Genomic DNA, 27340 nt, shown 5'->3' with positions numbered 1-27340 from the left:
ACTGCTTGCAAGAAATAGAGATCCGCCGTATATAATGGGCGCTCTACACTTAGTCCGCGGATCACGGCGCGATTTCGCGGAGCGAACTTGCCGCGAATTTAACAACGACTCTACACTCGCAATGGTTCGTTCGCGGTACTTTCACAGTTATGTTCGCAACGTTAAATGAAAGGTACGTTGAAGTAGCTGTTGCTGCGTCCCTAACTTTATGCGAGTTTTGTGTACTATGCGAATAATGTAATATTCTAAAAACTGTAACTCCAGCTCGTTTGTCCATGTTACGCTCATTTTTTTCACCAATTTCACAACGACGGTGCAGGTCCAAACACGAACGACTCGAACAATACTGACCGTCGCGGACTGCGAGTGTGGAGTCATGCACGTTCGCGTCGCGTTCGCGCTTCGCGCGGGACAAAAAACCGACCAAAATTGGGGAACAAAGCGCGAAACCGCGAAGAATATGCGAAACGGCTCTACACTCTGCGTTCGCGCCCCTTCGCAGCCATTGCGCGCGATCCGCGGGGTAAGTGTGGAGCGGGCTTAACGAAGGCACGCAGAGTAGGCACAGTCAAGTGCAAAGATAGATATCGACACGGCCAAAGTTACAAAAATATGTATACCCGACTTTATGCACTTAAAATTAAGATCATGTAAGTATACATATTTTTGTAACTTTGGCCGTGTCGATATCTATCTTTGCACTTGACTGTACTTTATACATACTGAAAACGAAACGAAGCAGCAAGGCTACTACGAAATAAGAAAAATATTTTCTTTGTTTTTTTTTTTGTGAAACATAGATAGGTGATGGCTGCATAAACGTAGTCGACTATTCGTACGGAACCTTCACTAATTGTTTTTGCGGTTCGCACTTCACGAATCATTTGTTGACAGTCTGTCAAAAAATATTCTTTTAGTCTCGTGTTTCCTGCTTTTTGTGTATTGCGTTTTAATTTCGAACCTAAAACCATGTCCCTGACTGCTACAATATAAATCGTGGTACTAAAGTGGTGTACTCTCCATGTTAGGTTAATTGAGTCACGTAACATTTTGGTTCGTAAAAATGTCGGAGAAACCCGACAAGCCAGTGGCTAGCGGGGTGCAGCCTATCGTGAAGATAGGACACTACACGCTCGGTGCCACTCTGGGAGTTGGGACCTTCGGGAAGGTGAAGATCGGGGAACACCAGCTGACAAAACACAAGGTCGCTGTCAAGATCCTGAATCGGCAGAAAATCAAGTCTCTTGATGTCGTTGGCAAGATTCGCCGTGAAATTCAGAACCTTAAGCTGTTCCGGCACCCGCATATCATCAAGCTGTATCAGGTACGCTTTTTTATTTGATTTATAATTTATCATACCCATCTATAAAATAGTCATTATACCAGAATGTAAACAATGCATGCCTTTAGTTAAGTGTTGACAATATTTTTAAGTGTTCAATTTTACGATATGCATATGAGCAACTCTACACACAGCCCCTAGAATTTAAAATACAAGCAGCAATAATTTTGCTATCTGTAATTTATATAGCCATTACAAACTCGGGCTTGGTGAATCAGCTTTGTTTTTATTTTAATGTAGTGTAATTTTCTAACCTTGGCCCATGAATAAGTTTAGTCATTATCATAGCTAAAGCATGTGTTTTGTATTTGTTTGTAACATTGTAGGTATGTAAATACAGGTACTACATAAAAGAAAATATTCACTTGAATTTCACCAGAAAATAAAAATAAATTAAATTATAAATTTCAAAAACCTGCAAAACTTAAATAAAATCTAATACTTATTTAATGTCTAGGTATGTTTGATATAAATAAAATATTGTATTTTAGGTGTTATTGCATCAAGGGACCACTTAGTAGATAAATATACTTAGCATTTATGATAGATAGAACTAGAAAATATAATCTTAACAGTCCTGGCGCAAAATCATTTCAACTAAAATATTGTAGGTACTTGTATCAAATATAGATAGATTGTAAGTCAGTATTAGGATTTTCAGTTTTAATTTAGTTTTTTTTTCACATGTTTTTAACTTGTTGAGATCTCAAAATAAACATAAATCACTGGTTATCCAGGTAAGAACAGTGACAAAGTAGAAGTATATTTTAAAGCAGTTTGGCCCCTTGAATCCAAATTGTGGTTGTCTAATTGCATCATACCTAAGGTGCACACCATTTATTAGAATCCCATCTTGGTAAAAATTAACCCCTCATATGTCAGAAGTAAAAAAAAACTGCATTCGTCTCTTTTGGTTCAAAGAATACATATTCTCCAGATTAAAATAAAAATAGAAAATGGTAGCCTTAAATTTGCACATATCTGTGCCTGGACATACAAGATGTTAAAATTATCACTACTTTTCCAGGTGATATCAACCCCAACTGATATCTTTATGATAATGGAATATGTCTCTGGTGGAGAGCTATTTGACTATATAGTTAAGAGAGGCAAGCTCCAGGAGCATGAGGCTCGCAGATTCTTCCAGCAAATTATATCAGGAGTGGATTACTGCCATCGACACATGATTGTGCACCGAGACTTGAAACCTGAGAATCTGTTGTTAGACCACAACATGCATGTCAAGATTGCTGATTTTGGCCTGTCTAATATGATGATGGATGGTGAATTCCTGAGGACCTCGTGTGGATCACCAAATTACGCTGCTCCTGAGGTTGGTTTTGATCTGAAGTATTTGTTTATTCCTATTCCCCTTTGGTCCTGCATTTATTTTCCTGTAAGATACAAGATATAGGGTGGTTCAGATTATACTACGGCCATTACAAATGTGCAAACTGGGTCATAAATTATTTTAAAGGTACCTCTCGCTCACACTCACAGGCCTTATGGGACTGCCCTAGTGTCACACTACCTACACCCAACACTCGCGGTTGTTCCGCGTATGCGGTCGTTTTTGGCATGAGGGCTTACACGCGCACTAGGCCAAGTTTAACCCAATGTTACGATATTGAGTTATAAATGTTAGTTTTTAAAATGATTTATTGAATCAGGAGTTACTTTGCTACTTTGTGGAGGTCCATATCAATGAAATGAGTCTATCATTTGGTAGATGGTGGACGTTTGTGTTGCTCTGAAGATGAAAACTGATAGAGTTCGAAACGCGTCAGTGTAGTGTGGTGGTGGTGGTGATACATGGGTTTGTGTGTGTTCTTACAGTGTGGGGGTGGAGGAACTGCATGAACACACATTTCTTGCATAAACGTAGCTATCATGAGGTCGCGGGTGAGCAAAGTAATTGTTTTTTTTCGTTTTTTACGATTTTGTGAAATCACCATTGGCGTGCAATGAAGGATGGCTGCGCTAGTGTTGCCTACCCTTTTGCAAGTGGCAGCGGGTGCGTGCAGGTCCAGCTGCTGGCACTGCCTACCCTTTTGCTAGTGCCAGCGGGTGCGTGCGGGTCCAGCTGCTGGCACTGCCTACCCTTTTGCTAGTGCCAGCGGGTGCGTGCGGGTCCAGCTGCTGGCACTGCCTAGTGCCTACCCTTTTGCTAGTGCCAGCGGGTGCGTGAGGGTCCAGCTACTGGCACTGCCTACCCTTTTGCTAGTGCCAGTGGGTGCGTGAGGGTCCAGCTACTGGCACTGCCTACCCTTTTGCTAGTGCCAACGGGTGCGTGCGGGTCCAGCTACTGGCACTGCCTAGTGCCTACCCTTTTGCTAGTGCCAGCGGGTGCGTGAGGGTCCAGCTACTGGCACTGCCTACCCTTTTGCTAGTGCCAGTGGGTGCGTGAGGGTCCAGCTACTGGCACTGCCTACCCTTTTGCTAGTGCCAACGGGTGCGTGCGGGTCCAGCTACTGGCACTGCCTACCCTTTTGCTAGTGCCAACGGGTGCGTGCGGGTCCAGCTACTGGCACTGCCTACCCTCACTGGACGCCAATGAAATCACCAGGATTTCAATTCTAAAGAAACATCCAAACAGGGAAATGCTAGTTTAATATAAACTGAAAATAATCTCTTTTTCTAGGTTATATCAGGCAAGCTGTACGCGGGTCCAGAAGTGGACGTGTGGTCGTGCGGTGTGATCCTGTATGCTTTGCTCTGCGGGACTCTCCCCTTCGACGACGAGCATGTACCAACCCTCTTCCGGAAGATCAAATCCGGTATCTTCCCCATACCGGAGTATCTCAACAAGTCCGTAGTCAGCCTGCTGTGTACGACGCTGCAGGTGGACCCAATGAAGAGAGCCAGCATCGAGGATGTCAAGAAGCATGAGTGGTTCCAGAAGGATTTGCCGGGGTATCTGTTCCCGTCGCCTGTTGAACAGGTAATTCCTTGTAAACCCATGATACTGTTCTAGCTTTTGTTTTAGGTTGTATTAGTAGGGGGAAAAAGAGAACTAAAATTGCGTTAGTAGCACAAAATCATCCCACAGACATTTTTCGATTGTACGAAAGAAAACAAAACTTAAAATAGCATAGCATAATATGCTTTCTTAATAAACCAAAATTGTCTCTATTTGTCTTTAGTAATTTTATAGATGCCTCAATTATGGGTACATACCAAAATATATAAAGTTTAAAAATAATAATGGACGAAATACATAACGGTCATTTGCTGTAATGCAATTTTCTTGGTAATTCTCAACTTTACAAGATTTTCATAAAATAAGCCTAACCTAAACCAATCTGTAGATTACACGATTTAAAAAGTTCTTTTGATCAATAGTTTCATAAAAAAATGTAGAAAAAAGGGATGACAAAGGTTTCCGAAAGACAAAACTGTCTCAAAACACAGACATTCATTGCTCCGGAACGCATATTTGCCATAATTAATTTCAGATATTGCAAAATATTCACAAAAATATTCTAATTATAAATAAACTCGCGTAGCTCACCCAAAAACTATGAGATTTGACATTTCGGTGACCTCACGCTACACTAGCGCCTCTAGCGGCGAATTCATACGCGATAGCCCTCATTGGTCATGACATCCTCAGGACAGCAGCGTGATCGACACCGAAGCCATAACAGAAGTCTGCGAGAAGTTCGGCGTGAAAGAGCACGAAGTACATAACGCGCTGCTGAGCGGCGACCCGCACGATCAACTCGCCATCGCCTACCACCTCGTCATAGACAACAAGCGTATCGCCGACGAGGCTGCCAAAGCCGAGATCAAGGACTTCTATGTTGCCAGTAAGATATTTGTTCAGTCAATTTATTTATGTCAAAAAATAAAAGAATAATCAAATCACAAATAGGTACTACTAATCCACAACAAGTTTCGTCAGGTAACTTAAACTATAAACGAGAAACACACACCTACCCACATCTGGCTCCATTAAAAACGCTTTTCTTTATTGCGCATGTCAAACCCCAACCCGACCCGCATCCGGTACAAAAGTACCGAAAATACCCGCCGCATTACCGCGCTGTATTGCCAACGATATTTGTTGAACCAGGTATGAGCCTGATATGATTATTTTTATGATTGGTGAGATATTTGTTTGGTTTTCTGTTGCGTACCTATAACACAAGGTTAACTTACTTTTGACTATGTCAATGAGGGCTATCGTTTTTTGTCTCACTAGATGGCGCACTGTTGCGTGAGGTTTTTAAGTATGGCTTTCAATGTCTGTTATTACGGGCGTGAAAACAAAGTTTAGATTAAAATCATATTTAATACACCTTAAAACCGTACCTTAAAAATATCGAGCATGCCACTGTGTTGCATAGTCCCCGTTTTGTTCGGAAAAAAGGGAGGACAAAGGTTTCCGAAAGACAAAACTGTCTCAAAACACAGACATTCATTGCCCTGGGACGTATATTTGCCATAATTAATTTCAGATATTGCAAAATATTCACAAAATTATTCTAATTATAAATAAACCCGCGTAGCTGACCCAAAAACTATGCGATTTGACATTTCGGAGACCTCACGCTACACTAGCGCCTCTAGTGGCAAATTCATACCCGATAGCCCTCATTGTCCTTGGATGTTTGTTTATTTATTTTTCTTTGTTGTGGGATCCTGGGTACGTTCTGCAGAGGATGAATAATATGGAAAGAAAGGCATTTCGCGTGGTCAATTCATGGTCAATAGCAAGCGCGAATTTTAGCCAACTCAACGTTACAAGTCGCGGCAAATCCGTGGTGGCCTTCCATGTCGATATCATTTTCTAGCCGTGTTTGGTGGAGGTGCTGGGATAGGAATATTGATATTTATTAATATATTAGTACTATATTACTAGCTTTTACCCGCGACTTTGCTCGCGTTAACCATAAGGTCCAGATAATTTCGAAATTTGTCAAGAATTCCCATGGATATACCAAAAAAAAATAATTACATCGTGGTCTTCGTTGCACATAAATACCATGCTAAATTTAGTGTCTCTAAACTGACAAGTTGCTACCGAGGAAAATGTGTACGAATCATTGAGGTTATTAAATAATTTTTCCAGAGATTTATCTATTGCATACTACTCGTAAATCTCACACGCACACCACGACTAAGTATCCCTAATAGTGGCGCTGGAACCGTTTTTCTGAAGCCCAGTTTAGACCTGTAAGAAAACTCGTACAAGTTGCAGTACATTGTGGCGCTCGATTGACCATTTGAAAATCGTGATGTAACTTGGGACCTTTTTTTGATACAGTGCATGAGTAGTCAACCGCTTTGCTGTGAACGTGTAATAAACAGAAGCCAGTCTAGTAGTAGGCAGGTGGTAAATGTTCGTTCTGGTGTCCGGCAGGCAACTCCCCCCCGGCGGTGTCGGAGAGCGCGCGGCCGCACCCCGAGCGCATCGCGCCGCTCCGCGAGAAGACCTCGCCGGCCGCGCAGCCCGCCCGCACGCCCGTCAAGCGGTAAGCTTTAAGACGGTCAACCATGTATTATGTAGTGACCGACCGCAATTACAGTTAAAATTCAAAAATTCAAATACGTTTTTTTTTTATTCGACTGGATGGCAAACGAGCAAGTGGGTCTCCTGATGGTAAGAGATCACCACCGCCTATAAACATCTGCAACACCAGGGGTATTGCAGACGCGTTGCCAACCTAAGATGCCTAAGATGGGATACCTCACGTGCCAGTAATTTCACCGACTGTCTTACTCTCCACGCCGAAACACAACAGTGCAAACACTGCTGCTTCACGACAGAATTAGCGAGCAAGATGGTGGTAGCAATCCGGGCGGACCTTGCACAAGGTCCTACCTTTGGGTCCTACCACCTGCAAAACGTTTATTTGTCAAACAGGATAAATGCATCTATGTTGCATACAAATAGCCACAGTTTCACGTGCAGCATTATCAATTCATAATACATAAATTAATAAAAAATCGACTTTATCGATTTTCGATAAATTTCGGCATAAAAGTCACATGCTGGCTCATTAAAGTGGTGTTCGTGTTTGTTCGTAGAAAATGGAATTGCGGAATAATTTTTTACCACTTACACGAATAACGGATGTTTAATTGTTCATATGTCAATAAAGAACGCCCAAACGATATTTTATTCAACGATTTTAAGACTTCTATGACATAACTTATATTAACTTTCAGTTTCGGCATTTACAGGTGCTAGGACCTTGTGCAAGGTCCGCCCGGATTGCTACCACCATCTTGCTCGCTAATCCTGCCGTGAAGCAGCAGTGCTTGCACTGTTGTGTTTCGGCGTGGAGAGTAAAACAGCCGGTGAAATTACTGGCACGTGAGGTATCCCATCTTAGGCCTCTAGGTTGGCAACGCGTCTGCAATACCCCTGGTGTTGCAGATGTTTATGGGCGGTGGTGATCTCTTACCATCAGGAGACCCACTTGCTCGTTTGCCATCCAGTCGAATAAAAAAAAATATATGTTTCGGTTGTACTACACTAGTATTTCGAGCCTGGGTACATCACCACGGCGCAGCGCCATTTCACGTTACGACGCCGCGCTGTGGTGTTGTGGTCAGGTCCTTTCATAGTTTACAACGGTGTTTGAACGAACGATCACTTGTACGAGAATATGGTATTTGACAACTCCTGATTTTGCCATATCTTAATATTATTATGAAATATAGATATACAGATAGTGTTTAGCGAAGAGAAAATTTAAATCGGTTGACAATTGGATTTATAGGGTTTTTGAAAAATCTATACCTGTCTCTTTCTCAAACGCTTTCTCTATGCAGCAAGTATGGCGGTACTGGCGTGTGACGTCACATGCCAGTATGTCATTCTCTGTCTAATCTTGATTTCAAACCTTTATAACTTTATAACTTTATAACAGGCATTGTGTAGTTTTTAATTTATAAACATATACAAATAGTCAAATACCGTATTATATATATATCGACGAGTCTTAAAATTTGATATACAAGGTTGATTTAAAAATCCGTCGATATTAACTTTTGTATTGTGGAAATACTGTTACAATTTTATATATGTGTATTACAGAGCAAAATGGCACTTGGGCATCCGATCTCAGAGCAAGCCCAACGACATAATGCTGGAAGTGTTTCGCGCTATGAAAGCGCTCGACTATGAATGGAAAGTCATCAACCCATACCATGTTAGGTAAGCTCTCATTCTTTTAACCCCCGAAACAAAGAGAGGGGTGTTATAAGTTTGACGTCAATGTCTCTGTCTTTGGCATCGCACCCCTGAAACGTATGGACCGATTTCGATGCAGTTTTTTTACGAAGCGAGTTTATTTGGGCTCTTCTCAGTCATAAACATGAAATCTGTAAATTTTGTTCGTTACTTGGTTAAGGTCAAATCTTGCAAGTTGAATTTCACTCACTTTCAGTGATCAAATAACATGATATTTGATATGCGTATAAAGATTAGATGACCATCAAAGCTATTTAAATGACAATTTCAACAAAAATGCATCTATTATTATTCACAGGGTCCGAACTTTAAATAAGATGACAACGAAATACGTGAAAATGTCGCTACAACTGTACCAAGTAGACTACAAGTCATACTTACTAGACTTCAAGTCCCTCTCAGGGGAAAAGGAGGACACGGAGGAAGACGCCATGGCGTCCCCCATGGCGCCGCCGCCGCCGATGGCGCCGCCCGCCATGACCATGACGCAGCCTCAGGGTCATCACACCATGGAATTCTTTGAAATGTGCGCCGCTTTGATCATACAGCTGGCACGGTAACTTACCATGCTATGCTTTTGTTTAATCTGCATTAGTGGATTTAAGTAGCTGGCCAGAAGGTTTACCTTTTTCAACGTCAACGATGGATATATATGTTGATTTAAAATTAATCTTGTAATATAGAATATTTCAGCGGATTTTGATTCAAAATGTAGTCATGCCTTTGAAAATGCCTTTGCCTTTTGTATGTATTGAAAATATTTACAGAGAGGTGTTGAGTCAAAGTAAACCATAATCGGCTGAAATATTGCGTATTGATTTCAGAACACTTTCTATATCTGTAATGCCGCATTTACACTCGCGTACGAGGCGCGAGACGAGGCGTGAGGCGAGGTACGAGGTGAGAGTATGACCAGACGCGCGCGCCTCGCCTCGCCCCTCGCAGCACCGGCGTCCGGCGTTGGGCACGAGTCAAAGGACCTTGCGACGAACGCGAACTTGGTGTTTACATTCGCGCTCTCGCTTCATTCGAGTTTAAACCTTGTGCTACGCAGGTTGTAAGCTCAAAGGCAACAGAACTCGCCACGAGAGTTTAAACAGGAAGCTCATTTACCATCGATCACCGAGCGGGCCGAGATACGTGACGAGACGCGAGGCGAGAGTGTAAATCCCGCATAAGAGAGTGCATCAACAAGAATGATTTTCTCACAGTGGCATGAGTTTCAAACTACCTATATTTATGTAGCTTGGCGTAGAAAGGGTAAACATGTTTGCAGCCCCATTATCAGAATATGTCTCTTTGACATGGAACTCCATATTCACTGTGTACGATATAATATATTATGTATGTTAAGCCAAATTCAGACTTGCAAGAAAAATTGTGCAAGTTGCATTACATTGCGAGGCCATAAAGCCAACAAGTTCGTAGCGGTCAATCAGTGCCACTGTAATGCAACTTGCACGATTTTTCTTGCAAGTCTAAACTCGGCTTTACATGGCTATAGAATGATGATTGCCCACATGCGTTTTTTTTGACATAAATCACCTACTCCTAAAAATATCCTAAGATATCTTGGGACTTCAGATTAAATTTTGTAGAATAAAAATATGACTACGTAATAGACGTAGTATTCCGCCACGGTTATGGAAGCAGACCAATGAGATGACTAGGTTGCGCTTGGACGGCAAAAGGAACGACCTCAATGACCTCATTGGTCGATTCAGCTTCCTCTTGCAGCTGTGATGCAAAGCATCCCCGATTATGTAGATTTTAATACAATCATGGTTAAATGAATTAACAAGTTCATTCAGTATTTAGTGTGTGCTGTGTATTAACTTCCATAATGTGTCTAATATTTGTGGTTATTTTGATATAGGTACTGGTGAAGTATCGAGTAGTTGGGTTAATAAATTTTACTATATAGATTAAAAGTAATATATGTAAATATTATATTTCGACAATGTTCGGATATATTGAAAATATTAACGAACATTGTTGTGATATAAACAAAAATAATTTTAGAGTCATTGTAAGATTGTTCTTTTGCCAAAGAAATCTGACAGAAAGTGAATGAAGTGCCTTTTGTATTTAAGACAATAGCTATGTAAATTGATGACGAAACTGTCGCCACTCAAAATGAAATGACGCAGGAAACCAGAGAAACTCGCGATCACAATTAAATGACAGATTTCCCAAAAACTGCCCTTTGATTGTGATCGCTAGTGTCAGAAACGTTACGCAATTGGCCCTCAGATTGTCGTGTGACGAACTTTGGTTTCCGATTATGGCCCAGTGCAAGGCGTCAACGCAAACCTGCTTTAAATATAATGAAGAATAATGCGTTGGCAGCTTGCCTCATCCAACTTCACACCCTCATAGCCTTAAAATCGTTGGAACACAGATGAGGTAACAGCTTAGTGCAGGACGGTCTAATGCTTTCGGTCTTTCTTGCTTATATCATAAATAGGTTGAATGAGTTTCTGTGACAAGCTAGTCGGCGCTCGCTAATATCGTGAGGTTCATTCGGCAACTTTGACATTTATATCATGTTTGTGATTGGTTAAATAACTATGAGCCAATCGCAAGCAAGTGTATCGTCAAATGGATCTTACGATACTAACGCCATCTAGCGCTATTTCGCGTTCCAAGAAACTCTCGTCTCGGTTATAACTGCCTACAATCGGCGCCTCACGTATTTAGGGGCTGTTTCACTACCCATTGATTAATTTTAACTGACGGATAAATGTGATGCCGTCTCCGTCTATTCGAACAAAACAAACAGAGACGGCATCACATTTATCCGTCAGTTAAAATTCATCAATGGGTGGTGAAACAGCCCCTTACTCTCTAGCAGGAAAGTTATTTGTTATTTTGCGCTAAGCTAAACCATTCTCCCTTTGTACCCATTCTGTGTGCCCTGCTCCCAATCTTTGTAAGATTAATTGTACAAATGTGTATATCAGCTTTGATCTATGTCGCGTTTAGTGCAGTTTATTTCTTCCATTAACTTTAAAAAATTCTGCGAGTCATTAAAACCTCTTAGAATTATTTGCTTACGATGTTTTATTTCTACAACACTATGTGGTAATTCAATATGAATAATAATAAAACGTTCACAATACTGTAATTTTAATAAAGATCTATGCATTTATTTAAAAAATGACTAAAGATTATCAATCATGAAAAAACAATGGATGCAATGAACATTGGGTCCATAAAATACTACAAATAAATACAGCTATATAGGACGTCGACGCTCCAAATTTGTTCTATAAAGAATTGTCTAAGGTATTGGGGTCGTTAAATTTCAATATTCATTACATCCTAACACAAGGCATTGATAAACGAAATTATTTCCGCTCGCACTATATTATACCGTTTTTAACAGAATCAGCGACTGTTTTATGCCTTAGGCTATAAAAAAAGCCGAAACTTTTATGAACTAAATGATTGTATTGTAATTTCGTTCTTCGCTTGTATCGTGATGTCATTGTTGCCCTGCCGACTACCCACGAATATGCAGACACAATCTTCAAGATAAACCTGGTGAGCACATGGATCTGTTTGAGATCCCAGCGTGTACATTTCTGGGAGGTGAACAAATAATTGAAAACGCAATTCGCAATTGAAAAACGATTTAAAATATGGGTTTGAACCCGCAAGAATCTAGAAGAGTCAAATTTCTTTTTGGCGCATGAAGTAGGCTCACTAACATCACAGCCTGGTCAAAATTAATGGAAATTATACGAGAACGCCAGTTTCTTCGTAGTTGTCTGATTTTCGACGTAATTTTGTTCGAAGAAACCCATTTGTTTGAAATTTTAAACTTCCTATTTGCTTGTTTTTAATCATATTTTTAGTCAGACTGTATCCATTTCAATATTATGTCTGGGTCTAAAATAATGCACATCATAAATTTCCTTCAACTAGTGAACAAAAATAAACTAAAATACTTATTTACCCTTTTTGATAAAACGAAGTGCAGCTGCGATTAGAACACATATTCAAAATTTCTTTCGGTTTAAATAAAATTACTTATTTTATTTCGGGAAGACCACTATTTTGGGGACAAAAATAATCATTTTATGTAACAATCGTATTTACTACTTTTAACCGCCAAAAGTGTCTACGACCAGACTGATTTTAAAACTTATGTCGTATTACGCCGTCCATCTTTTAAGCTCAAGGATCGAAAAAACGCCCGTCATTTTAAAAACCTAACCCTAACCCTACAGGATGTCCTTAGTGACGTGGAGTGAACATTTTCATATGGCAACTTGGAGAGTGAGAGAAGCATGTGTTATGTATGTTTGCCATACTTTTCATCACAAAGGTCACAAAAAAAACAGGCAACCCGGTGGAAGTCGAGTTGTTACGGTGCCAATGACCTCAATGGCTTCAAAGACTTTAAAACCATCTTTTTGGACTTAAATGGGTTCTGAATTGTCGACGTATGTACTCACGGAATAATTATTAACGATAATTATCGATGAACATAATTATCTTGATAATTTCCAACCCTGGTTGCTAAACACTTAGACATTGGGAGTTAAAAGGTAAACAGTTTATGATGTTGATGGTCTAGCGGGTAACGGGGTTAACAGTTCATGATGTATGGGTGGTGTAGGAGGTGTCGACGGGGGCTGGCGGGGGGCGGGGGCGTCACGCGGGCGGCGCGGGCGCGGCCGGCGCGCCGTCGTCGGGCTTGCTCTCCAGAGAGAACGGCGGGATGCGGCAGTCGAACGTGTAACCGTCCTCGCGCTCCATCCGGAACGTGCCCCTGTCAATACCAACATTGCTATGTTCAGTCCAGGTCATAAATAGTTGTAGCATCAATATGTGTATACAGGGTGAAATTTTATGGACCGCTCAAATTTTATATACTTGCTCAGACCATCAATATGAGCAACTCTGAAATCACGAAAAAAAACGGCTGTTTCATACAAAAGTTCGTTACCTACTTGACCAAAATGTACAAAACGGCTGTTTTTTTTTTGTGATTTTAGACCTTATGGTTAGTGAGGGTTTTTGACGCCTTGTAACGTATATTATATAATATTGAAATACTTCAGCAATTCTTTTCACTCACGAAGGCGCGCCCCTCCCGAGCTAATTATAAATGTGCACGAGTAAATCTCGTACTTACACAGTACGCTTGCGACTGAGGACACGTTCGAGCTACGCACACACAGACTTGTACTGATTTACAACTACAATACGGTATTTGACAACACCTGATTTTGCCATATCTTAATATTATTATGAAAATATAGAGATATCCAGATAGTGCTTGGCGAAGAGAAAATTTAAATCGGTTGAAAATTGGATTTATAGTGATTTTTGAAAAATCTATATACCTGTCTCTTTCCCAAACGCTTTTCGCTATGCAGCAAGTATGGCGGTACTGGCGTGTGACGTCACATGCCAGTATGTCTTTCTCTGCCTAATCTTGAATTTCAAACCTTTATAACTTTGTTATTTGTAAAAGTAGCTTAAAAACTGTTTTTCTATTCGATAACAGGCATTGTGTAGTTTTATTTTATAAAACATATACAAAATAGTCAAATACCGTAATACGGTATTTGACTATAAAATGTGGAGGGGCACTCCTTCGTGAGTGAACCGATCTGTACGAGAGTGAGAGGGACGGTACAGTCGCCATTATATATTTGACTTTCTCAAAAAGTTGTCCATTTATTAAAAAAAAAATCCTGACGCTATTTCACCACAAAAAATAAGTAATATTATTTTTAAATTATATACAAAACCTTGTGGTTGTAGTATGGCAATTGGCCACTTTCAGTGTTTAGCAGTAACACAATAGTTTACTGTTACATAAACGCATATTGCTTGTATCAGCGACAATCATAGTGTATATAACCTAAGCTTGATTTAATAAAGAGGCTCTCTTTACGCACACCTACAGCTAGCGTCTTATTGACCAAGTACCATCTCTTTATATTACATAGTAAAAGTGATAAAAAGTCAGATAATCTTTGTTGTTGGATCCAATAGAAAGTTTTGATGTAGTTACAAAATTACGATTTTTTCCTCACAAGATTTCGTGAGGTTTTCCTGTCGTCAAGAAATTTAGGATGTTTTATGTAGTTTATGTTTCATGATCTCGTCCTTAGGGTTAATAATTTCTTGACAAAACTGATTTCTAGTCAATTTCATGATGGGACAACTTTTTGAGAAATACTCATTTCAGAGCAGCCAAGGTGATCAAGAATATCAAACTCTGACACCTTAATAATAGAGTGCATGTGTCGATATTTTAGACCACTTTGTCCGCTCCGAAATATCTGATGGCGACTGTACGATGCAAACTTGGAATTTCGTAGTAGCCCCCCTGCAGCGGTTACCACATGTGTCCCGAGGGCGCCTGCAGGCTGACGTGGCTGGAGTACTGGAAGGCGGGCGCGTGCTTGGCCAAGACGGGCTCCTGGCCGACCACACCGCGGCCGCGCACCGTCTCCAGCGTGCCGCTCAGCGAGAAGATGCGCCAGTGGCGCTCGCGCAGCTGCACCGCCGCCGCGCCCAGGTTCTCCAGGCGGATGCAGTACCGCCACTGCGACACACATTATCACAAAACATAAAGCCGTCTTATTTACAACTAGTCTTTTCGCAGCTTCACAAGCGTGAATCATTAAATTCAGCAATTGAATTGAAATTCCGGGATTTTACTAAATTCCAGTGGGAATCCCCAAAAATTACATAATGAGTCTTTAAAAACAACAACAACAACACAGCAAACATTTACAACACAATAATAATACAACTTTTTACATGTTTATACAACATTTTTTGCACTATTATAAACAACAGTGCCAAATTTATATTTTTTGCATGTCTTCTCCATTCCCATACAGCAGTTGCTTTGCTATTATTTCGTTGGTCTGTTTGTTCCTGGAATGGCCTCTTCTTCTTTTGCCCATTGGTCCTTCCCATGTAACTGCTTCTACTGTCAATCTTAATTTAGCTAGATGCAGTGCCGGATTAAAACTATTTCATGCCCTAAGCAATCCACGCCTGTGCCGGCCCATTCATAAGTGACAGTATAGATGTTTATTTATTTTTTACATATTTATTTATTACAAAGAAATAGATCATTACGTAGCAAGCAAGCAGGCTTATAGGATTTCCAAACAGCCTTACCTTCTATGTACTAGCAATTTTTTTTTTTGGCGCAGACATGATGCCCTAACCAATTGCTTAATTTGCTTGTAGGTTAAACCAGCACTGGCTAAATGTCCTGATGTGAACCCAGTGGCAGCTTACCCAGTAGACGGCAGAGTTCTGCGTCTCGCGCGAGCCCATGTAGAAGGGTATGACGGTGACGCGCACGGCCTCCGTGGTCTCGCGGTGCACGTCGCTCAGCTCCAGCCAGGGGTGGTTCTTCTTCTGCCACGCGCGCAGCGTCTCCTGCGCTATGAACGGCGGATCTGCAACGTCACAACAAAAGAGGTGTAAAGAATCGAAATATCAGTCAGATTCCCATTTTTTTTTTTGGGGATCTCCCAGCATATTTTTGAACTCCTTCGATTTGAGGGTGTGGGGTTCGCTAGCTGCCCCATTTTTAGAGTTCTTTTCCCAAAGGGTCCAAACGGAACCCTATTGCTGTCACTCACATGTCCTTTGGGCCGTCTGGTTGTCTGTCATCTGTCACACAGGTTTTAGAGCCAAACAGTTGGAGCTACAGTTTTCAAATTGTTACAGCAGTATAAGCATCTTATTGACCCAAAGCCATAAATTATCCTCTATTTTCTTGGATCCGGCTAGGCTAGGGGTCATTCATAAAAACAGCACAATCACAGCAGGCAGGCGAGTCCGGCGGTTTGTGACACATGATCAAAATAATTGCAATCTTCATAGCAATACTTGTGACAAAGGGGGTGGCAAGACAAAAAATGATCGAAATAAAAATTGTTGTGAGGTACAGTCAGGGAATTTTCAGTTGAAACTTGTGTTGATTCAGTTGAATCATGTACCAGATTGGAACCTTTATGCTACTAATGTCGACATCCCATACATCTGCAAACAAATCATAGCAAAATTGGTTATGAAAAGGTTCCACCCTGGTTTCGTCAACCATATATTATGGATGGCCCCCCTATGTCCGTTGCTTACCTTTATCAGGGTTGTGCACAAGGAACTTGTCGAACAGCTCGTGCTGCAGCGGCACGCGCTCCACCGACGTGTACGGCATGATGTCATCGTGCGCCACATAGTCCAGCCCCGGGATGGCGTACAGGCTGCGGCTGGACTCCTGGTTGCCGAGGAACGTCACTGCTTCTGTCTGAGCACGCTGAAACAGTGCGGAAATTAGCGATGACAGCGTGCAGCAGTAACAAATAACTAGTGAGGTCATTCTGACAGTACAGTAACATGGACAAGCTTTTAGTCCTTTTAATAATTCAAAGCCAGCAATTGCTATTCCGGCTAAGGACCATATTAGTGTTTTACTTGCAAATCTAAAAAACATCTAAATATTAATTTGCTTCTGCACCTGATCCGTAAATAGTTATACTCAGGAGCTCAAACTATTAAATATTTTAGGCTAATTATTAGATCACAAGTTAAAAAAATATATATTAAAAAATAAAACCCAAACAAAACACTACAAACTTAGAATTAGTTTAGTAGAGAAAATCAATAACAAAATAATAAAAAAATACTAACAAAAATGTAATGATGAAAAAAGTAGCTCATTATATAATTAAAACAGTATTATTAGTATTAAGCAATATCACAAATAACAGAACTTTTTTTTTAATGTTAGTATGTCATAGTAAACATCAAACAATGCTAATGCTCATATAATGTACCTTTTTCTTCCAATCAGGTCTCATGTCAATGTTTGTTTGCACAGCCAAAAATTTAAATATTTAATAATTTGCAGAACTCAGCTCATTTTCCCATAGATCAAAATAGTGAATTTATGTAACACATAAAATAAGATGCAGAAAGCTTATTTAATGTAAATTTTAAAATAAGACCTTGAAACATTAAATATATTGAAGTATCATATCACATCAAATATTTCAATTCTAACCATGGTAAAATAGCCTGGGGTGAGGCATATGCCAAGGTTCTGGAATAGTCCAAGGCAACTCATACAAAGCCGTGCTTGGGATAGTTTATTTGGTGAACAACAACAGTGACGGTTTAAATACTTACAATGTAGGGTGCATCTCTTGTATCTATGAGGACCTGATAGAAAGTGTGAGTGCGGCCTTTGACTTCCTTGCCGACGTTAGAGAGCGTGTCTCCAGAGGCGTCGCCGGCGCCAGTGGCCTCTGGAGTCTCCTTCTTGTTCGACGCATCCCTGTCGTACACCCGCGCGAGCCAAGGGAACAATATCACTCCTCTGTACCCAAAAACTTTATGCAAGATCAACTGGCCGGTATCATATTTGCCCGCGGTCTTCGGCGCTTCAAGTTTTCCGACTTCAGCCAATCTAAAATTTAATTTAAGAGGTTATGTACGTAATCTTCAGACACAGGGAAACAAGATTGAACTTCATAGCTCACCTAGTATAATGAGCTACATGAGTAATAAGGATCCTAGACGCTGTTAATCTTAATTGATTTGTTGGGACAAATCTCAATAATATCTCCATTTTATCATTTTAATTTGTTATTTTTTTCGTGTTATCTAGATGTTTTTGTTTGACAATTAACTGACAGATCTGTGGGTGTTGCGATCAGTCAATTTATATCTACTTCATCTATAATTTGTACATTAAAAAATACATTCCCGTCGAATAAACATGTAATATTATTCTAGCTTAGCTCGATTATTCGATTTCATTAGAATTTATTATTCCTTCATGCTCTTTTTAATATATTTAAGTTTTTTTATTTATTTTTGGTTCGAATGAACGAACCAAGGTACCGGCAGGGCTACTACGAAACTCGAAGTTCGTGTCGTGCGGTCCCTCTCATTCTCGTATTAAGTAGGGATAATCAGCGGGACCGCATGATACGAACTTCGAGTTTAGTTTCGTCGTAGGCCTGCTTGACACTTCACACTTATACTATTCAAAACGAGAGCAATAGGGACGGTACGATACGAACTTCGAGTTTCCTTTCGTAGTAGCCCTTGCTCTCGTATTAAATAGTATATATAAGTGGAGGAACGGAACGACACGAACTCGAGTTTTTAATTTCGTAGTAGCCCCTCTGTGGTGGGACTGGTGGGTGAGACGTGACGTGACGTTCGCAGTCGCAGTAAGAGTTCAAAGTGCTTTTTATTTTATCATTGTTTTGTTTTTGTTAACTTTCGTAACTTTTATTTATTATTAATTAATTTACCCGATATGCTGAGTGTTCTAACAAAAACAGTCCAAGCAGTGGGTAAGTCGAAAACATATTTAATTAGTTTATTATAGCTATAAATAAAGGTTTAAAAATAAAATAAAAAAATTATAAACCTAATAATTTAGGTACTTGCAAGTTCGTGTCTTGGATTTCAGCACCTGTACGGCACTCACGATGCATAGCTTCATTGTCCGCTCTGCCCGACACGTACCAAATGCTGTACAAGACTTGCCGCGACTTCGCCGAAGGCGAGTTGAAACCTCATGCAGCGAAATTTGATCGAGAGCATTTGTACCCGGGAGACGCGATCAAAAAAATGGGCGAGCTCGGTCTGATGGCCATAGCGACGCCTGAGGAGCTCGGCGGTGCGGGATTGGACTATTTAGCTTATGCTATAGCATTGGAAGAGATATCCCGCGGCTGTGCGTCAGCCGGGGTCATTATGTCGGTGAACAACTCGCTGTACCTGGGCCCTGTGCTGCACTGGGGCTCCGATAAACAGAAGCACGAGTTTGTGACACCCTTCTGCACAGGTCAGTAGAATGCAGTTATTTCAAAAACCGATAATTAATATTGTATTTGTATTAGATTACGGTATCTCAACTCAAATATCAACTCGCAAATCAATCAATTTTGAAGTTCCATGTTGCACTGCCTGTTTGTTTATCTAGGCATACCATAATGGGCATGTAGTGGGTCAATTCCAAGATAGTAATTTGTGCCTGCAGCAGCGCGCCAGCCTGCCGCAGCAGGGTAGGCAGCACTGCTTACCCTCAATGCACACCCCTGCATAACATTAAAGTATTTTCCAGGAGACATTGTTGGTTCCTTTGCCCTCTCAGAACCTGGTAATGGGTCTGATGCTGGTGCGGCATCCACAACAGCCAAAGATGGAGGTGATAAATGGATGTTAAATGGAACTAAGTGTTGGATAACTAATGGATATGAAAGCAAGGCTTCAGTTGTTTTTGCCACAACAGACAAGAGCTTGAAGCATAAAGGAATCTCAGCTTTTCTAGTGCCAAAACCTATTAAAGGTCTGGAATTAGGAAAAAAAGAAGACAAATTAGGTATTAGAGGATCTTCTACTTGCTCACTGATGTTTGAAGACTGTGAGATTCCAAAGGAGAATATTCTGGGGCAGCCGGGACTTGGGTTCAAGATAGCCATGATGACATTAGACGCTGGCAGAATTGGTATTGCCTCTCAGGCACTGGGGATTGCACAGGTACATTGTATGTGTTAACATATTATATAATTTTTAGCGCTTGCTACAACACAACACAACATCAATATTAGTCTTTTCTCAACCATGATATGAAATATTGATGTTGTGTTACAAATAATAGGCCAAGAAGTACCGCGCTGCAGGCGCTGCGGCTCGGCTGCCTGCGCGCGGTCACTAGCGGCCTGCAAAGAGATTTCATACAACTTTTTCGCCCGCTGGCCGGCAATGCGACCGTCTTTTGTTTTAACGCGCGCTCTCCGGCTCCTCCGCCAGCCACAGCAGCACCGCCCTTGTCCGCCGCGCCAGCAGCCAGCGCGACATCCGCGCACGCAACAGGGCGACCAGACTAGCGTCCCGCCATGCTTGATTTCTTGTTTTTCATTTTTTTATTTCATGTCATGTTTGAGAAAAGCACTATACAAGCCTCGGCCGGAACGTGGGGTTGCCGGCCTCTACAGTGATGTACTATTTTTCAAAGTCGACCCATTTTATTCAGGCATCACTTGACGTCGCCATGGAGTATGCATCAAAGAGAATGGCCTTTGGCAAGCCCATAATGAAGTTGCAAGCTATTCAGAGCAAGCTGTCTGACATGGCGCTCCGGCTGGAATCCGCGCGGCTGCTGACGTGGCGCGCCGCCTGGCTCAAGGACAACAAGCAGCCCTACACTAAAGAGGCTGCCATGGGCAAGTTAGCTGCCTCCGAGGCTGCTACCTTCGTGTCTCATCAGTGTATCCAGGTAAAAAGGACTAATTGTATTACAGGACAGTTAGGGCAAGGCATGAAATAAATTTTAAAACTGCTTGACATGCAAAACAAGTTGTCTGACATATAAATCTTTACATATTTATGAACAACGGATTATATACGGCTTTTGCAATCAGTTCAATATTTTTTCATAGAAGGTTATTATATAATATCTTTAACCAGCGATCTTTACCCCAGCTTCACGCGGGTTTTGGAAAAGAGAGATGAAAAATGTGAACTACCTTTGCTTTGATTTTTATAAATTACTAGAGTTTACCCTCGGCTTCGCACGCGTAAACTATTCGATCTGGTAGTTACAATTGAATTAGTTACAAAATTCCTGTGGGAAATCCCAAAATGTATATAGTAATCTTCATTGAGGTGTTGTGTTAAGAACAACTATCCCGTGGAAATATTGGAACAAAAGTAGCCTATGTGTTATTTCAGACATCCAGCCAGCTATCTACATACCAAGTTTCATGACTCTAAGCCCAGCGTAATCTGGCGCGCGGCAATGAATGGGTAAAGAGCTTTACAGACTGCAATGCAGGATAATGAATAGATTTTCCCTGAATGGCAACACTGGCATAGATAATAGATCGCTCGTTTTGGCTCGAAATTCGAACTTGTGATTTTATTTTGCTTAATATACAAAATGTACACACCCAATATCCTATTTTCCAAGTTTTTCGCGATTCCCAAGGTCAAAGAATCGAATTGCTTTCAAATTCCAGAGAAATAATATGTTGTTTGGGAGAAACGTGTCCAAATGGTGTTGTAGAGCGCCATCCTGCTTTGTCACGTGTTTTTTTTTCCGTTTTGGCGGTTCACTTTTATATTATAGATAATCATGTTAAAAAGTCAGGGTGCGGTCACTAGTATAATAATATAATATGTATTGTGGAGTGGAGTAGCAAACCTTTTACATTTGATGTAATCTTAATTCGTTTTCGCTGTTTACACAACTCACAACTCATGGAACTGGAGGCAATTAAATGTTAATGATGCAAATATTTCAGATCCTTGGAGGAATGGGCTATGTGTCAGATATGCCAGCAGAGAGGCATTACCGAGACGCAAGAATAACCGAGATATACGAGGGCACATCCGAGATTCAAAGGCTTGTCATAGCCGGCCAGCTCATCAAAGAGTATGGTCTCTGAACTAACTCGTCACCATGTCACAGCATGTTTTATAAAACAAATTCATGAATTGCTGATGGATAACTGTAAATACAGAACCGTAAAATTAGATTTAAATAATAATCATACTCATAGTATTTTATTTATTATTATTACATGTAAGTACACTAAGATGCCATTGTCTATTGTGTTGTGTTCATAATTGTTAAAGTAATAAAAACACAAATTATTGCATGTATAACTGATGTATAATAAATAAGTATAGGTACATAAGCAAACAATTATGTAAAAAAGAGTTTACTCTCATCTATTTTCAACAGACTTCAAAAAAGGAGGGGTTCTAAATTCGTCTGTATTTTTTTTATGTGTTTGTTTCGCGATAACTCCGCCAATTCTGGGCCGAATTTAAAAATTCATTTTTGTTTTAAAGGACATACTTCTGAGGTGGTCCCATTGACACCAAGTCAGGATCTGATGTTGGGGTCAGAGAAATCGAGAGCAACCCTCTAATTTTTAAAGCACACCTATAGCGATTTTGGCATTTTTAACGCCAAGTCAAGTATTTACATCCAGAAAGTATAATTTGGTGAACTGGACCTGATAAAGAAAAACAGGTAGCAGTACTCTGTCCTGAAATAATAATAAGTATGCCGTGTTTGAGCTGAGTTCCCTTTATCTTGCATAATATCGATTCTCCGAATTACACTTTGCATAACAGGTATCTCATTTTTTTTTTAGCCAAATATAATTAATTATCAGTTCGTAAAATGGTCATTTCTCAGAACATTAAATAGCAGAACACTTATCGCCGAATATACATCTGCAGAATATTAAATAGCAGAACATTAGTATCGCCGATTTTTATATGGCATAGCAAAATACCAGTTTGGACTATTGATTGGATTTTCACGGAATTTTAAAAGGCGCTGACTTTAACATGGTGTAATGACATAGTTAAAGGAACTAACAGCTACTATAAGAATGGGTTAAGGTTAAAGTAAGCGTGCTGTAACAGCAGCAGGCAACGCGCCAGAACAGAACAGCAGCTACATAGTAGGTTGGGTTAGGTTAGAACTGCGACCACAACTGCGCGCGAGCCGAGCAAGCGAAGCGAGCGTGCCGCGGCAGCGGCCGGCTGAAGCGCCAGAATCTTACTGCTGCCTAAATAATAACCGTAATTTAATAGCAAGGAATGTTTATTAAAATGTTATTCTCCTTTTTATTATCCTTATTCAAAGTAATATTATGAGACATGTCTTTCTGCGTAGCAACTATTCGAACATATAAATATTATTCTCCTCGATATATGTGATGTTAATATTCTGCTTTACAAAATTATGAGAAATGATAGTATGAGAAAAAATATGTGCGAAAATCTGCTAAAGGTTGTTATGAGAAACGAAATAATGAGATTCGATTTTATGCAAGATATTAGTGAACCGTTTGAGCTGAATGGAATCGTTTAGATGCACTTTGGCTACAAATCAATAAAAACCATGAAAATTATTTTTTTTAACAAAAAATGGAACCAAGCACCAGCAGGAGTGATTGAAGCTCAATATAATATACAAGTATGGTATGTAGGTGAGGTAGACGACTATAGTTCCACTCCTGCTGGCTCATGCTGAAGCACCTACTTCAAACAATGTGTTACCACTAGTTCCATTGACAGTACTATAATACAGCTCTATAATAGTACTGTCAATGAACACACAAGGAACACACAAGTGGTGTGTACCACTTCAAACTAGTAGGAAATTATTTTCAAGGTTTTTGAAGTTGGTTCCAATTTGTTAAAAATTTGTTTTTATATATTGTATTGATGAAATAAATGAATTGATATTTCTGAAGATTATTTTCTAAAAGATTTTAAAAAATATTATACTTAGGGGCTGTTTCACCATCCATTGATTAGTGTTAACTGGTGGTTAGGTGTGATGCCGTCTCTATTTGTTTTGTTCGAATAGACAGAGACGGCATCAGATTTAAACGTCGGTTAACGCTAATCAATGGATGGTGAAACAGCCCCTTACCCTTTTTATGTAGGAAGTAAAAAAATAATCTGTATTCTGGGCTCAAACCACATTTAAACATCAAATGTACCTAATATTATAATAATGTTAGTTTATAGTATATAAGCAGTAGCAGGAAGTAATTAGTAGTAGTTATGTAACACATATATTAATCGGTCTTATTTCCTACCTGGATCCTTGAACACAGGGACGCCTAGCACAGGATCCAGAGCCGTAGACTTATGTTTTTTATGCAATAAATTATTTTCATTTTTCATTTTTTTTTCCAAATAAAGTCACAAAGTATGTCTGCACACAAAAGGTTAAGGTTCCAATTAAAGCAGTAATTTCTTTTACAGTATTTTAATTGCTATAATACTTTATTGCAGGAAATATATAGTTGTTTACGTTTAAATTAAGTTGCTATGCACTTTTGAACAGAAAATAGAAAGATGTACATGAATCATGATAAATGTAAAAATAAATGCTTGTAATGAGTGCAATATTCACTTTAGTTATAATTTTACTGGCCAGGACCCGAGAGGGACTTGTCCATGAATTTCCTTTTGGCAAAGCACAGCCACCACTTGCTTGGTTTGCCATCTTCAGTAGCAAATACCTGAAATAATATCCATTTAAATTAAAAATAATCACTCGCAATTCAGTAAAGCACATGATTATGTTATGTTATACTAGGGATATCTCCAATGCAAAATAATGTCAATTCAGTTGATATGAAATATTGATGAAGTTCCAAAATTACAGCATGTTCAATATTTCACAGCTGGACACAGCCTCCTTTCATAGTGAGTTTTTAAACTGCAGTTTTCAAATACATATTTAAATTAAATTACATACATTACAGGGCTTTGTGCAAGTTTAGATTCAACAGAAATGTATCATCAGTGTTACATTCAGCAGGGGCCCCACAAATACTGCTATTTAATTGTCTCCTCATACCTTTTCACATACTCTGGCGCCAGTCTCATGTCTCAGTTGTTGTAAGTACTGCCTCATTAAATCTGTAAATAAATAACTACAATAATAACCAGGTAAAAAAAAAATTACTTGTTTACATGTTATATCCTCAGCAGCAACATGTCATGGATACAGCAAATTGAAGTAAAAATTGTTAAAACATTTTTCCTCATCAATGTATAAAATATGATTTTAAATTATTATTTTATAATAGGTGTTTAGTCTATGTGGTGAAAACCTTACAAACCCCTCTAGCTTAGTGCAAAGAATTAGAACTTTGGTCATTTTTCCAATTTGGAACTTCTAGATAGTTATGGAATGGACAAGCAAAGGCCTTTCTTAAGTTACTTATATTTATGCATAATAATTGTTCAATCCAAGTCTTTCGTAGTTTTCAAGATAGATTCTAAGTTTTTGAAGTTACTAACCAGCTTCCTGGGTGCTGGAAGGCTTCACATAAACTGCATTCAGTGGGAACCCAGGCTCCCCAGGTATATCAAACTTGGATATTGCCAGCATGTACATCTCCTGCTGACCCTGATTCTTATTGGAACACTTCTGCAGACGCTTCAGACACTCTGACACATACAGGGTAAGGTATATGAGGACTCTGTCAGCATCAGACTGCAAACATGCAACAAAATTGATATAAGTATATTTTGTATCGATCAGTGTAGGATGATCATTGTGAACATGTCTAACCTTAATTTCATAAAATCTAAAGAACACATTAGCCTTAAAGTAATTGAGTGCTTCATCTATAATGTCCAGCTCTAACTTTGGGTTAGTGGGAGCGGGGCCTCGGGAGGTTGTTCGGAGCGGCAACAGTGCCAAGTTGCCGATCGACTGGGTGTTGTCCGTCAACGTCGAGTGATAAGCCTGGAAATTAAATACACAATAACAGATCTACCTCGTCCTTGAAATCGCCGAATAAGTTGTGGTATTGCTTTTTACTTACAGGCATTTTTAAACGTTTTTCCGCAGATCTAAAATATAATTAACGACTTGAAATAATTATTTTATTTCCAACTCCTTAAAATTAAGAAAATTATCGGTCCCCTATTTGTCACTGTCATGTCATAAACATGAATCATTTGTACTTTTTTTTGTACCTCAGTGAGTGACCGGTAGAGGGGCTAAGACCATACAGCAATTTTTTAAGGAAAATGTTGAGGACTCTTTTATCCGCGACCTTATCTACCAAAAATTCGTTTATCACTATTCCACGGGAAAAATGTCCTATATCCTTCCCAGAGCCTCAAACTTTCTCCATACCATACCAAATTTCATTTAAATCGGTTCAACGGTGCGTAAAACTGTAACAGACAAACAGAACTACTTTCGCATTTATAATATATCCTTATATAAAAAAATAACGCTTTATTGCTTCCAAATTGCTTCGCTCCTAATGCAGTAATGACGGACGTTTTTATCAATGGCTTGAGCACACATGCAGAACTTGACGTAGTCATTGTATGTCAATGTCATATTTCAGATTTTACGATTTCACCTCCACTCCACGTGTGTTTATTCGCATATTTCGGGTTTTTTCAGTCCATTTTGCTTAAGTTGATAATACTAGCCGTTTGAAAATTTTATTAAATGGCTGAAGCCGTAGAGAATTGTGTGCAGTCCATAGTGGCTACAATTAAGAAAGGTCAAACAGAAGAGAGTTTAATTATACAGGACCCAAAAGCCTCAAAATCGCCTAAAACTACGAAAATGAAAAATCAAGATTCAATCAGAGGACAGCCTAAATCTGGAAGATTTTGGAAATCTAAGAAAGAAAGGTAAACTATACTGGAATTTAAACAAAATTATTTTTATTTATAGATACAGCACAGTGGCGGAGTAAGCTCGTCAGAGGCCCGGGGCGGCAAAGCTGAATGTAGGTACTTAGCACCTTTCTAAAGTCTTGTTTAGGATTTCATCAGGGGAACGCGGAAGCACTTGGGGGCCCCCCCAAGACCGGAGGCTCGGGGCGGCCGCCTGTTAGTCCACCACTGATACTACATGTTCAACCACGTCTCAAATTTAATATTTATTTGCAGGTTTGCTACAGTAAACAAAACTAAAGGACTAACACAAGACTTTCAGAAGAAGACTGCTTTGCGCTTGGAGCTAAAGCGGACAAAAGAACTATCCAGACAAGTTGTAGAAGAGCTAAAACAAAAAGAACTGGCCAGAAAAGAACGGAGACGTGAAAACATCAAACGCTCTGCTGAGAACAGAGCGAAGGCAGAAGTAGTGCAAGTGATCACCAACACCACCAAACTAAAGAGGATGAGGAAGAAGCAGCTGAGGTTCATCCAGAAAAGAGATACCAATAAAGAAATTGAAGCTAATAAATAATATTTATTAAATT

General features: G+C 39.8%; 5 protein-coding genes across 5 annotated transcripts; 3 read left to right on the top strand and 2 right to left on the bottom strand.

Moving 5' to 3' along the window:
* Nucleotides 1-813: 813 nt before the first annotated feature.
* AMPKalpha (AMP-activated protein kinase alpha subunit) lies at nucleotides 814-9430 on the top strand. Its single transcript, XM_074092379.1, has 7 exons — nucleotides 814-1324; nucleotides 2370-2675; nucleotides 3984-4283; nucleotides 4956-5151; nucleotides 6708-6819; nucleotides 8391-8510; nucleotides 8845-9430. Exons 1-7 carry the CDS (start codon nucleotides 1064-1066, stop codon nucleotides 9104-9106), a joined length of 1557 nt encoding a protein of 518 aa, XP_073948480.1. The 5' UTR covers nucleotides 814-1063; the 3' UTR covers nucleotides 9107-9430.
* Nucleotides 9431-11658: 2228 nt separating this feature from the next.
* Nucleotides 11659-18247, bottom strand: POLDIP2 (DNA polymerase delta interacting protein 2). The gene is made up of 6 exons (XM_074092380.1): nucleotides 18080-18247; nucleotides 17727-18006; nucleotides 16677-16854; nucleotides 15828-15991; nucleotides 14912-15117; nucleotides 11659-13326 (listed from the first exon to the last, which is right to left on the bottom strand). Exons 1-6 carry the CDS (start codon nucleotides 18166-18168, stop codon nucleotides 13209-13211), a joined length of 1035 nt encoding a protein of 344 aa, XP_073948481.1. The 5' UTR covers nucleotides 18169-18247; the 3' UTR covers nucleotides 11659-13208.
* A 481-nt stretch (nucleotides 18248-18728) lies between these two features.
* Arc42 (Activator-recruited cofactor subunit 42) lies at nucleotides 18729-24504 on the top strand. Its single transcript, XM_074092377.1, has 5 exons — nucleotides 18729-18904; nucleotides 19024-19401; nucleotides 19681-20096; nucleotides 20593-20835; nucleotides 21863-24504. The coding sequence occupies exons 1-5, from the start codon at nucleotides 18868-18870 to the stop codon at nucleotides 22004-22006; spliced, it is 1218 nt and encodes a 405-aa protein (XP_073948478.1). The 5' UTR covers nucleotides 18729-18867; the 3' UTR covers nucleotides 22007-24504.
* LOC141431268 (actin-related protein 2/3 complex subunit 3-like) lies at nucleotides 24345-26065 on the bottom strand. Its single transcript, XM_074092378.1, has 5 exons — nucleotides 25934-26065; nucleotides 25678-25854; nucleotides 25404-25599; nucleotides 24958-25019; nucleotides 24345-24616 (listed from the first exon to the last, which is right to left on the bottom strand). Exons 1-5 carry the CDS (start codon nucleotides 25937-25939, stop codon nucleotides 24521-24523), a joined length of 537 nt encoding a protein of 178 aa, XP_073948479.1. The 5' UTR covers nucleotides 25940-26065; the 3' UTR covers nucleotides 24345-24520.
* A 390-nt stretch (nucleotides 26066-26455) lies between these two features.
* On the top strand, nucleotides 26456-27338 carry LOC141431266 (coiled-coil domain-containing protein 86). Its single transcript, XM_074092376.1, has 2 exons — nucleotides 26456-26765; nucleotides 27027-27338. Exons 1-2 carry the CDS (start codon nucleotides 26578-26580, stop codon nucleotides 27325-27327), a joined length of 489 nt encoding a protein of 162 aa, XP_073948477.1. The 5' UTR covers nucleotides 26456-26577; the 3' UTR covers nucleotides 27328-27338.
* The last annotated feature ends 2 nt before the right edge of the window (nucleotides 27339-27340 follow it).

The sequence above is a fragment of the Choristoneura fumiferana genome, chromosome 9 (genome assembly GCF_025370935.1).
Source record: "Choristoneura fumiferana chromosome 9, NRCan_CFum_1, whole genome shotgun sequence".
NCBI classification, from domain to species: domain Eukaryota; kingdom Metazoa; phylum Arthropoda; class Insecta; order Lepidoptera; family Tortricidae; genus Choristoneura; species Choristoneura fumiferana.
The sequence above is the reverse complement of the archived record's forward strand: the minus strand, read 5'-3'. Positions and strand labels throughout refer to the sequence as shown.